This window comes from Solanum tuberosum, unplaced genomic scaffold (assembly GCF_000226075.1).
Source record: "Solanum tuberosum cultivar DM 1-3 516 R44 unplaced genomic scaffold, SolTub_3.0 scf00148, whole genome shotgun sequence".
Taxonomy (NCBI): domain Eukaryota; kingdom Viridiplantae; phylum Streptophyta; class Magnoliopsida; order Solanales; family Solanaceae; genus Solanum; species Solanum tuberosum.
This window is the reverse complement of record NW_006239071.1, coordinates 184,883-197,635: the sequence shown is the minus strand read 5'-3', so window position 1 is coordinate 197,635 and position 12,753 is coordinate 184,883. Positions and strand designations below refer to the sequence as shown.

Sequence of the window (12,753 nt, the reverse complement as noted above, 5' to 3'; positions counted from 1 at the left end):
AAAAGTACTATAATTTACAATAAATAATAACTTAAAATATCTACAAGAGAACAAAAAAAAGACTAATTTTTGTACTGCTTGTGTCACATATATTAGGATTGGGATGATTTTAAAATTTTAATTTTGGTTATACATTATAAAATAGCCCAAAAATTGAATGATATAATTTTTAAAAAAATACCCGAATGAATCGTCCTATCGATAACCCTAATGTTACTTCTACTCTGTTTATTTTTACTTAAATTTAGAAAGATATGCTTCATTTCTACCCTCAATCTTATCGCTACATTTATTTGCTATTTAAAATTGAAATTAAAAAGACAAATGACAAATAAGTTTCTATATTAGCTCACTTATGAGCAAAATATATTATAACAATCTTTACTATTTTTATAACAATACATAAACTATACTCCCTCCGTCCCATATTAGATGGGCACTTCCAACTTTACACGGTGATTAAGAAATCATTAATACATTGGAAGACTTCACCATTTTGCCCTTTCTTTATATCAATGCACATTGAAATGAGTTACAAAAAATACACATACAATATAGGAATGGTCATATTAATTGTAGGGGTAAAATGGAAAAGAATTAATTAATTCTATCCTAATTTAATAAGTGCTCAAATAATATGAAATTTTTTTTTTTAGTAAGATTCTTATCTAATATGGGACGGAGAAAATAACAATATAACTTTGTTAATGTTGGGCCCGGGCAGCGCCCGGGCTTTCGTTACTAGTATAATTATATATTGTTAGTCCTAAAGCCTTAAAGCCAAATTTGAAAGCCTATTTACTTTTTCGTTATTAACTATTACATTCACAGGCGGAGAAGAGTGACAGAAGAAAAATACATGAAAAAGGAGAGTGACAACCTAGAATGAAAAGACTTGTTAGCGTCAGCAAGATTCGAAAACAAATATCCTATGATGACAAGTCTAGTTAATTCAACTAAGATTGATTACAATTATGAAAGAACATATAACTAGAGTTGATCACAGTGTATGTAGGATGAACTTTTGTAGAACAATACTCTCCTTTGCTCACTTGTTTTTATAAAATACTAAAAAAAACAATATGTATATTTATAGTGATTCTCAAAAGGAATTTCCTTAAGTTGCTCAAAATTTCCTTCAACTTTTGATTTTTGTTTGTATAATAGGAAAATCAAAGTTATGAAATTAGGAATGAATACTACGGAGAAGAAGGGGAAAATCTTATTTCCACCAAGTGAATACAGAGTTATCGAAGAAACAGTTAAATATGATTTGTAATGGTGAAAACAAAATTATCATGTATATGTTTTCTCACGTGCAAAAGAAAAGCTCTATTAAAAAATAGACAGATGTTTGGAAGAATACTAAAAGTGTACCAATTCTTGAAACATGGAGGACTATTAATGCTTCATATTAAAAGACAAGGACTATTTTGATTCTTGACGATTTTGATCCTTTTCTCGAAACTACTTACATATATATTTTTTTGTAATAATATGACTAGTTTATGAAAAGACACAAACTATTATCTTTATTAATTTGGTGGATATAAATGATAAAGTAGGAGTTGATTTGGTGCATATAAATAAGAAAGGAGGGAGAAATATTTTTTTGGTTTTTCGTAATAGAAATACTTCTCTTTCTTTCGGCTGTATATGAAAATGTTTAAAGCAATTTAATATGAAAAATGACAAAATTGGTTATGCATGTTTGATAATCACTACTTCCAATATGTTTGATTTTAGCACAAAATCAATGCACTGAAACTGTGTAATTGCACACAAGTGAAACCATATGATATTGACACACAAGTGAAAATTGTCATAACTTTTACAGTGATATATAATTATTTGCGAGAATACCAAAGGAGTGATGAATATTTATGGTCTATGAGCATGGAAATATAATTGTGAATGATATTGACCAACAAATGGCTCAAAGTAACAATGTTGGTTCGTCTTTTCGATCACATGATTGAGAAATGCAAGTTCAACGTGAGAAAATTGACCGTACTATGTAGGAGGATTATATTAAATACCAGTACACTACAATTTATGTTCAATTAATTTTTTTTATTGAATTAAAGTTTGATCAATTAAAGTAAGATGAAATAGTACATTAAGTTGAGAACAAATATCTTTGTAGTAATTTATTACGTGATTTTATAAATTTTTGTTTATTTGATAAGATTGAATAAACAATTGAGGCTATTTAATAGTTTTACAACTTATTAAATTCTTATGTTTATGAGAAAATATACAACACAAAAATTTCATATTGCATGTCCAAACGAAACTCCAACTTCATCTCATGATTTCATATTATGATATCATATCATGATTCCATATCGTATGGCCAAACGAACCCTACAGAATAAGAAACTATACTACTAATAAGGATACGAGGCTAGCCCTCACCGTTTTCCTAGAGAAATGGAAGAATATGGATAATGATCCTATTTAATGGATTTTTTGTTCATGTTTAGTCTCCTTCATGTCTCTTACACTTAACTATTTATTAATCTTCTACCCTAGTTTTTGATTATATGCACACTTAACTATAATTATGTCCATAGTAAAACAAAATTGTATTATGTCATGTCCAATCATCCCCCAATTCTTTTTCGGCCCACCTCTACCTTTTCCAACTACCGTTACCGTCAACTTGTCAACTTCTCACAACTCCTTATTGTCTAATCCACCGCAACTCATGTCACATACATAAATTATCTCAGTTTCATTTCTCTCGTCTTGTCCTTTACCAAGACAGACATACCATCATAATACTCTAGCTAGCATATTAATGAATGAAAAAAGTTAATCGCGTATGATACAAGCGACGACAATTCTTTACTGTTCTTTCTATTCCTTGCCACAAACACATGCCTTTGATTCATCTATATTGATGCTAAAGGTTCTATCTTCACCATCAACCCTTAATAGAGTTAGTAGACCAAGATAAAAACTTTTTCGATAACCATTGAAACATAAAGCACTAAATACTGTTTTGATCATCAAACATAAGATTCAAACCAAGAATCTTCCTACTCTTATTAGTTGTGACAAAACATCCTCTCTTTTTTATAATGTATATACAAGAATTTCATTATGAAAATTGACATGACACAATTCATAAAGAGTATAATATGCATGACCTTGCTTTTCTTTATTCCCAGCTATCCTCCTCCAAAACTCTCTTTTCAAACTATTTGAAAATTTATGTCCAAACGCTAGCTATAATTGGAAGTTTAGTGGAAGACATGGAAATAGGGTTAAATAGAGGGACATGAAAAGAAAGAAACTTAAGGAGTAAATCTGGGGATAAATACGTGCTGAAGTGAAGAGCTCCGAAGTAATTTCCTTTCTCTCTCTTGTCGAAACAAAAATCCTACCTACACCTCCGGAGCTAAATGTCCTAAAACTCTCTGTTGGAACAGAAAACGACAGAGACCATGGCTTCGAAGCTCCAACTCCAGCTCAAGGAGCTCGGATCCAAGCTTGACAACCCTCCTACTAGTAAAGACTCTCTTATCAAACTCTTAAAGGTGCGTTAAGAAATTCCTTAATTCTTCGAAACAAACTTGTTTGAATTCAATTATTCACATTGAATGCACTGCTTCCACTTGTGTTCTGTTTTTTTTCGCGTGATGAGTTGAAGCTCATGCAGTCTTGGTTGTTGTTTCAGTTGAATTAGGGTTAGTTGTACAGATTCCTGTTTTTCCCTTTCTGAAAGTGGGTAAAATTGGATAAAGCTTTCTTTTTTTCCTTTTACTTTTTGATATAATGTGAAATTTTGGTATTTTTAGTTTCTTCATGCGGTTTTATTTACCATTCCTTCTTACCATTCTTCATGCCTTTTTTGTCTTTCCCACTTACTCAATTTAGGGAAAATTTCCATTAAGTGAATTAAGAAACTGAAGAATCCAACTATAAAGGTTTCGACTTTAGGTTGCAGATGAGCTTCCTTTGCTGAATTAAAGCTTAAATGGGTTGTATACCCTATGCTGGTTTTTTCTTCTTCTTCATACACTGTGTTGGATGAATAGCTATATATTATGTGGTCAGTTCACCCAATAGAAACATCATCTATTTTTTTTTTGTGGGTAAACAATGATCTCTTTTTAAAGATTGCATGTTTCCTATGCATACGCAGGGCTCTAGGAAGTTTTTATTCCGAAATGCTGGAATTATTTTGTCACCCTGCTATAGTACTTCTAGGATAAACACAGTCCAATGTAGCTTGATTTTAACTTCAAACCAAAATAAGGCATCTTAGTTCATATTAGTCTCACTTTTTTTTAGGGAAACTTTGCGATTGACAATTTGAAAAGAATCCAGAGCAACTTCTTCTTTAGTTGTTAATTGATTTGTATTTAAAATAAAAATTGGTGATGGGAAACCATGTGGCTCTTGGCAGTTACACCAAACCATAAACAGAGTGTTTTAGCTGCCTATATCAACTTAATGCAGAGAAGAAATGTTATGTCATGTTGCTAGTCTCTCAAAATTTCCTGATTTTGGTGCTAGCAATAATTTGAAGTAAAATTCTGTTTGCTTGAGAAGTATCTGGTTTTGACCAAAGCCGCTCTCGCTAAATATGTGGAACTCTTCAAAGAGGGATGCATTTAATGGCTACTGTACAAAGAGTTCATCTGGATGAGCTTAGTGTGATGTAAGTTGTAATTTCAGGAGGTTCTGATAGAAAATGACCAGTCTTTAGCGAGTGTGTTGGTCAGTTGCAGTTAAATCAATCAATCTACTAAATTTCAATCCTAAACTACTGGGGTCTGCCTTATGAATCCTGTGTATCCATCAATTCATTCCAGCATTAAGTATTTTTTTATGCCATACCATGTTTTTTCTAAATGTAGAGACTCTGTATAATTCACACTTAACCCTGCACGGATGTACAAGTCTCTTACCGTAATAATTCCTGCAAACACCATTGTAATTGAAGGAATAACATAAAAAGTTTACTCGACTTAAAGTAGGTTGTAATGGTGTATATGTACCTATCAGTGCAGGGGTGTGTGCTCCATGTTATCTAAAGCTGATAATTACCAAATCTGTCCTGCAAATTTCAGCGCCTTCTTTGTTCTACTAGGGATCTTCTAAAGCAAAATAGCAAAGAAATGTTGTACATTGGGCATGGTTAATGGTCAATTTGGTCGATATATTTGCTTGGATTGCTTTTTAGAGTAGATCGGCCTCTTTAGTTTTCTGTTTGCTATGGCCTTCTTTGTTATTTCCATCCTGGTGTATGGTGCCCACTTTTGGAGCCTGATTAATTCCGATTCGTGTACGTTCCACTTTGCGAGTAAGCTTTCCCTACTAGAGGCGGCTCCATTTTTAATGATCGAACCGAAACCTCTGGTAAAGGATGTAGGAGTACATTGGAGATAGTAATTCTGTTTGGTATGTCCTTATTTTCCACTTCTGTGGAAATTGACTGGCGAAATTATGTTTCTTGATTAATGCGTGCTTATTGATGCATGACTGAGTTGACCAAGTACAACAATCACAATAAGGTGACACTCTTTCTTGATCTTTAAATAATGTGACACTCTTGATTCTTGCAAATCAAAAAAGTAAAGAAATCTCATCTTCCACCATTTTTGTGCCCTTTGAAGCCTTCTTAATTTAAACATTTTGTACACTTTGCTTGCTGCTACTTTTCTAGTTATAGGTCCTTTTGAACACCATACTAATGGTTATGCTGCATCAAAATGTTACTCTGTTGATGATCTTATCTCAACTTTGAGCTAACTGTAGTTTGACTGTTCTTGTCTTGGTATTCAGTTTCTTGGGAAAGAGTCAATGAGCAAATCAACCTTTTGAGGTTTTGTTTCTTTTGGGTCTTTCTGGTGTTTTCTTCTTTGGGTCAGTTGCAAGTTGATGTGTTGTAATTGTTGTCGTCGTCTTTTGGTCTCTGTATCTTCTTTTTGGAATTTTGTATTGGGCACTTCTCTTGAGTGCTATTCCTTGTAAACCTCTATGTATCCAGCACATCTTTTTCCTTTTTATGGGGATGTCCCTGAAGGGACGTATCCAGTTCAGTTTTTAATATGATCTTACTTGGTTTAACTTGTTTTCTGTTTGTACGATTGGCTATGAGGGTTTTACTTGTACTTCTAAAAAGAGATACTGGATAATTGTCTATCGCATATGGGTTTAAAAGAGGTAGTTTTCTATTCTCAAACTGCTTTTGTTACCTCCTGATCGCTTTAAGGTTTGTGTTATCACACACTTGAGATTCAGTTATGTGCTTGCCTTTCCGTTGCAGTAATGTTTGATTGAATCTATTACAAATTTGTAATGTATGATGAATTTTTCACAAGCAGCAAGGTTCAACATTTCTTTCTGAGTTGGAGCAGTCGCCGCCAAAAGCTATGTTGGAAGCCATGCAGCCCTTACAATCTGCTATAGTTAAACCAGAACTCCTAAAGCATCAAGATAGGGAGGTTAAGCTTCTTGTTGCCACCTGTATCTGTGAGATAACAAGAATTACTGCACCTGAAGCACCGTACAGTGATGATGTTCTAAAGGTAATAATAAGTAATGGTAGAGACTCGATGACACATTTATGTGCCCTTGATTTTCCCATGGAGCAACTAAAAACCTGTTTTGTGCTTTGATTTGAGTCAGGACATCTTCCATTTGATTGTGAGCACTTTCAGCGGCTTAGGTGATATAAATAGTCCATCCTTTGGAAGAAGAGTTGTCATCTTAGAAACTCTAGCAAGGTACAGATCATGTGTTGTAATGCTGGATCTCGAGTGTGATGATCTTATCAATGAAATGTTCCAGACTTTTCTCAATGTTGTCAGGTGAGCTTTATCTTGTATTGAAGGTCCCATCAGTAAATATTGTGGCAGATATGTCACCTAGTAGTGTTGCTGCATTCTCTTGCCTTTTTGAAGAATTTAGCACTGTGGCTAGAAGTTTTAATTCTTTATTCTGTTTAAAAGAAAATGTCACGAATTTCTCGTCTTTGATGACATTTAGTATCTCTTTTAGTTAGGTAAGTAATATTTTTTTCTTGGAGAAGGTAACTTTGTGTATATTGACAAGGACAGTACAAATGTTACTTCCTCAAAAAAAAAAAATCATTTACCTAACTAAAAAAAGATACTAAATGTCATCAAAGACCAGAAATTATTGGTCCTGGAAAAGCTCACGTTTTCAAGCAGAATTCTAATGAGCAGGGAACATACATTAAAATATGGGACTCTACGAAAGACACCTATTCTTCTATACAAATAGGGATCTCATTGGTGCATCAAAAAGAAAAAAAAACACAAGATGCCATTTTTGAAATGTACAAAGTCCATTTCAGTCCGTCTAAATGTTCCTCTATTTCTCTCTTCTCATACTACCCATATTAGGGTCAAAGGGGCAACCTCCCATGCCTGGTCTTCTTTTCCTGCTTTAAATATCCAGCTTTGCGACTCCTCTCTTCTTATACCTGGTATCACCCAATGTGATCTGAAACAGTACAAAACCACCCACCACAGACCTGACGCCACCTTACAATGCAAATGACATTTAATATTTTTTTGATATGGCAAATAATGTTAATGCTGTCATTTAGTTAACTTGGGGCTAATATTCTCCGTGATATGATCATCCATCTCTCCTGATATGTACTCTAATAGCTTATGTTTCTTCCACTCTCCTCCAGTTATGAACTCTTTCACTTCAATCATTTCGCCTCACAATTATTCACAGTTGTTTGATCAACTTCTTCCAGCCACTCTGCTTTGTGAAAGCCATATTGAACTGTTTTTTTGGCGAAGAGCAATGGGTATAGCTTTTTTTTTTTGCTTTATCCCCAATTCTAAGCTATGTTGCTTGGACTCTTCAAAAATGCCACTGGGTGTCGGATCCTCCAAAAGTAGTGCATTTTTGGAGGATCTGACACTGTTGCAGCTGCATTTTTGGAGAGTCCGAGCAACATAGTTTCTAAGTGTTTCTCAGCCTGTTACATCAACAAAAATAATCTAGTGTGACTGACTAATGTGAGAAAATTGAAGGTAAAACAAGGTAAGTGTTACTGCATATTTAAATGTGGTGTACTTAATTTAGGTATATGATAAAAACATTCATCTTGATGAAGGTATGAAAATATATGTAGTGAAACGAAATTTTATCTCAAAATTTAAAAAATGTAGCTACTGTTGCTCATGGATTTTTGTTGCTTCACCTCCCTCCCTAATTCAATAATTTTCTGTCTTGTACACCACATATGCAGGGATGAGCATCAAGATAGTATTCTGACATCAATGCAAACTATTATGGTCGTTCTCATAGAAGAGAGTGAAGATATCCGGGAGGATCTTTTACATGTCATTTTGTCGGTTCTAGGTCGTCATAAGAAAGTAAGTGTTTGTGTTGCATGATGAAATATCAGCAGAAGTTTTTTTTTTGTTTGGATGCTTTGTCCTGAAGAACTGAGTTTTAACACTTTCTGTCAGGGTGTTTCGATAGCCGGAAGGGGGCTTGCTATGAAGGTGATAGAGCAGTGTTCTGGAAAATTGGAGCCCAGCATAAAGCAGTTTCTTGTATCTTCAATGTCTGGAGACAGCAGGCCAACAACATTTGAAATTGACTACCATGAAGTCATTTATGATATTTACCGTTGTGCTCCTCAGATCTTATCAGGAGTTGTTCCCTACATCACAGGAGAACTACTGGTACATTAATTTCTTCTTCCCATCTCTGTTATTAGATCATTTTATTTTCTAATGAAAATCATGTTAATTCGTGCTTTAGTTTTCAAATATGTCTTGACAACATATTTTCAATTATTGAAATTTACTTGCCTTGGTTGTTCTATCTTCTTTGCCTGGTTGGACCTTTAATGTAGCTGGTGTAGTTTAATGGAATATAGCCATTAGTTTATTTGCTATAGACTATCTGAAGATGTCAGTCTTGAAGTAGTTGATCAACTCAAGATATGTGCCTAGAGTCATTTTATCTTCATTTATATAGGTGATCTTTTCTTCCCTTTCTTACTTCTGACGATCTAATGTACAAGCTTAAATGTGACAGACAGATCAGTTGGATGTACGATTAAAAGCTGTGCACTTAGTTGGGGATCTTTTTGCTCTATCAGAATCTGCCATCTCTGAGGCATTTCATCCGATTTTCTTGGAATTTTTGAAGAGACTTACTGATAGAATAGTTGAGGTCAGAATGTCTGTCCTTGAACATGTCAAGGGATGTCTGCTGTCAAATCCATTTAGACAAGAAGCACCTCAGATCATCTGTAAGAATTTTGGAAATCCTTCCTTCCTTCATTCCTTTATACTTATGCATTTAGTTGGTAATCTAATATAAACATATTCTAGCTGCCCTCCGGGACCGGCTGTTGGATTATGATGAAAATGTGCGCAAACAAGTTGTTGTCGTGCTTTGTGATGCTGCATGTAATGCCCTTACATCCATGAAGGTTGATACAATTAAGCTGGTAGCAGAGCGGATTCGGGATAAATCTGTATGTAACATGTCTAGTTTTAGGAGTCTAGTCTACTTTGACATCGATAATTAATGCATGCTTACTCCATCTTCTGATAGCTGTATGGTCTTATGTATTCAGCTTCTTGTTAAAAGATACACACTGGAGAGGCTAGCTGATATATACAGAATCTATTGCTTAAACTCTTCCAGTGGCTCAATTAAAGGCGTCGACTATGATTGGATCCCTGGAAGGATTTTAAGATGTTTTTATGACAAAGATTTCAGGTAAGCTGCCTTGAATTGCTTTTTACGGAATGATAAACTATGATTTTGATAAGTGAAAGATGGATCAATTATTTCCTTAGCTAAATGATGAGGAATCAAGTACTAAAGTATTAGGTTGTTTTCTTGGGAATCTTAAGCATTTGGAAAGTGAAGCTTCTACTGGAAACACCAACCCCAAGTTATACTGTAGTTCCTGAAGTTGGGCACATTCGTAACTTGTTACTCTAGGCACACCTTATATTGGAGTTTTGGAATCTGAAACTACAACACAGAAATTTTACCTTTTTTAACCCGGTCCATTTATCAAGCACTCATTTAATACATTATTGACTACTGTTTTTTCTACAGATCGGACATCGTTGAGCACATTCTATGCTCATCCTTGTTCCCTAATGAATTCTCAGTCAAGGATAAAGTTAAAAACTGGGTTAAGGTTTTCTCAAGTTTTGACAAAGTTGAGGTTAGAGCACTTGAGAAGCTGCTGGAGCAGAAACAAAGGTTTGTCATGAATGCTCGATCTTGATGTCAGGTGTTCCTGGATGTTGTTTGTGTCTTCTTTATGTCCCTCACCTTTGAAGTACAACCTGAATTACATATTCATTGAGTTTTGGATGAGCTGCAGGTTGCAGCAAGAGATGAGGAGGTATCTTTCTTTAAGGCAGATGCAGCAGGTTTGTAACTCTTCCACTCTTTGTTCCTGAACAATAAAAGGTTAAAAGTGAACAATAAAAGGTTAACAGAACTTCATTGTAAAATAATTGCAGGATGGCGATGCCACTGAGATTCAAAAAAAAGTTGTATTTTGCTTCCGCATTATGTCTCGTTGTTTTACTGATCCTGGGAAGGCGGAAGAGAGCTTTCAGATTCTTGATCAGTTAAAAGATGCTAATGTCTGGAGGATATTAACAGTTCTCCTTGATCCAAACAGCAGCTCTATTCGAGCTTCTAGTTCTCGGGTAAGGAGAAACCTAGTTTTGAATATAATGTAGGTTCTCACTTGTTTTGTCTACTGATATATTAAAGCCGCTGAAATGCCTAGGTATGTATGAGTACATGACATTTTTCCTATGATGTTTTCTCGATCAGGATGAATTGCTTAAGATCCTTGGTGAAAAGCATCGGCTCTACGACTTCCTGGGCACACTTTCTATGAAGTGCTCATATATACTTTTCAACAAGGAACATGTAAAAGAAATTCTCCAGGAGACTAACATACAGAAATCTGCTGGAAGCACTGATTTGATTCTGTCTTGCACACATCTTCTTGTGGTAATTTAACACTAACTTGCTTCGTCTATATAAATGCATATTTTTTATCCTTATGTTTGCTTGCTAGACTTTATTGTAACCTATAAAGGAGAGAACTGAAATGGAAGGCACTTTTGGTTGAAGCATTGGATGCCTGAAATGGGTTTTATTAGTAGGCATGCCCTATAGGCTATATTCTGGTAAATTTTAGCTGGTAATAGTGGCGCCTTGGCATCTATGATTGTCTTGCTTGCAGAACTATCACATTTTCAAGAGTCGGCCTAAATGCCCTATAAATTGTGAGCAATTCGATGCATTGCTACCTTCAGATGTCACTACAAAAGTGTCGTCTCTGATTTAATCAATTATCCATGTTTTTTTAGAATGAAATCAAATTATCTATGTTTTAGAAAGTACATAATTACCTTTTCTGTGTCTTTCTTCAATTCATGTCTTTCTTTGATGAACATTGCAGATTCTTGCACGTTTCTGTCCATTTCTACTTAGTGGAATTGAGGAAGATTTGATACATCTTCTTGAAGATGATAATGAGATAATTAAAGAAGGTGTCTTGCATGTTTTGGCAAAGGCTGGTGCAGCCATCCGAGAAAAATTGGGAGATTCTTCAAGGTTCACATTTGAAGCTTTTATGCTTTAGTTCCTTGCTGCGATATACTGAAACATTATGCTTGCAACTTACAGGTCTTTAGACCTTATGCTTGAGAGGATTTGCTTGGAGGGAAGCCGGAGGCAGGCCAAGTATGCTATACATGCACTTGCATCAATAATGAAGGATGATGGACTCAAGTCATTGTCTGTTCTATATAAGGTAGGTCATAATCTCACTATACCCATACAAATTACTGCCTATTGATTTATCCTCTCTCTCGAGGTTTATCTTTGTCATATGTTGGTGAAATATTTGGGTATTACATTACCTGTGTAATGTGCAGAGACTTGTTGATATGCTAGAAGAGAAGTCACATTTACCTGCTGTACTACAATCTCTTGGATGTATTGCACAGACTGCTATGCCAGTCTTTGAGACAAGGGAGAAAGAGATTGAGCAGTTCATAAAGAAAAACATATTGGAGCTTAGTCATGTATGCCTCTTGAATTAATGCCAAATTTTGCGACATTGTTTACCTCCTCTTTTAGTATTCATCTAAAGGCAAACTATTCTTTTCAGACATCTGAAGGTAAAGCCAAAGAAAGTTGGGAGGACCGAAGTGAAATCTGTTCAATGAAGGTCAGATTTTACTGTTTGGTTATCTCCGTTACGATTTTCAGAATTATGACTATTTTCTAAAGGATAAATTGGCATTTTCATTCAATACTGATATACAGATATTTGGAATTAAGACACTGGTCAAAAGCTATTTACCAGTGAAGGATGCTAACCTTCGATTGGGGATTGATGACTTGTTGGGAATCCTGAAAAATATACTCTCTTTTGGGGAAATCTCAATTCAAATTAAGTCAAGGTACTGCTACTGTGCAGGAATTATCCTCTTTTGGGGGTTGTGGCAATAGATGGATGTGCTTTGCATAGTTTGTTACAAGGCTTTCTTTCTACAGTAGATTTGGCTTCTCTTTCTCTTATCTTTGCCATTTTACAGTTCTGTTGATAAGGCCCATTTAAGACTTGCTGCAGCAAAAGCTATGCTTCGTCTATCAAAGCACTGGGACCACAAGATTCCTGTGGATGTCTTTTACCTTACTCTTGGGACATCAGAGGTGAAGTTACCCCCCCCCCCCCCA

At 35.0% G+C, this 12,753-nt stretch overlaps 1 protein-coding gene across 2 annotated transcripts in view; it reads left to right on the top strand.

Moving 5' to 3' along the window:
* Window positions 1–3,335: 3,335 nt before the first annotated feature.
* Window positions 3,336–12,753, top strand: part of LOC102584418 (sister chromatid cohesion protein PDS5 homolog A-A) — a 27,628-nt gene continuing 18,210 nt past the window's right edge. Inside the window, exons 1-18 of one of the 2 annotated variants that reach the window (XM_006352257.2) lie at window positions 3,336–3,545; window positions 6,342–6,545; window positions 6,646–6,827; window positions 8,252–8,378; window positions 8,475–8,693; window positions 9,052–9,268; window positions 9,351–9,496; window positions 9,599–9,744; window positions 10,093–10,242; window positions 10,367–10,415; window positions 10,509–10,700; window positions 10,831–11,013; window positions 11,468–11,622; window positions 11,695–11,821; window positions 11,946–12,095; window positions 12,182–12,241; window positions 12,340–12,476; window positions 12,612–12,729. In XM_006352257.2, the coding sequence (XP_006352319.1) occupies window positions 3,453–3,545; window positions 6,342–6,545; window positions 6,646–6,827; window positions 8,252–8,378; window positions 8,475–8,693; window positions 9,052–9,268; window positions 9,351–9,496; window positions 9,599–9,744; window positions 10,093–10,242; window positions 10,367–10,415; window positions 10,509–10,700; window positions 10,831–11,013; window positions 11,468–11,622; window positions 11,695–11,821; window positions 11,946–12,095; window positions 12,182–12,241; window positions 12,340–12,476; window positions 12,612–12,729 (2,655 nt within the window). In that variant the 5' untranslated portion in view covers window positions 3,336–3,452. The remainder of the gene's footprint in view (window positions 3,546–6,341; window positions 6,546–6,645; window positions 6,828–8,251; window positions 8,379–8,474; window positions 8,694–9,051; window positions 9,269–9,350; window positions 9,497–9,598; window positions 9,745–10,092; window positions 10,243–10,366; window positions 10,416–10,508; window positions 10,701–10,830; window positions 11,014–11,467; window positions 11,623–11,694; window positions 11,822–11,945; window positions 12,096–12,181; window positions 12,242–12,339; window positions 12,477–12,611; window positions 12,730–12,753) is intronic. The other variant, XM_006352256.2, reaches the window with a different exon arrangement.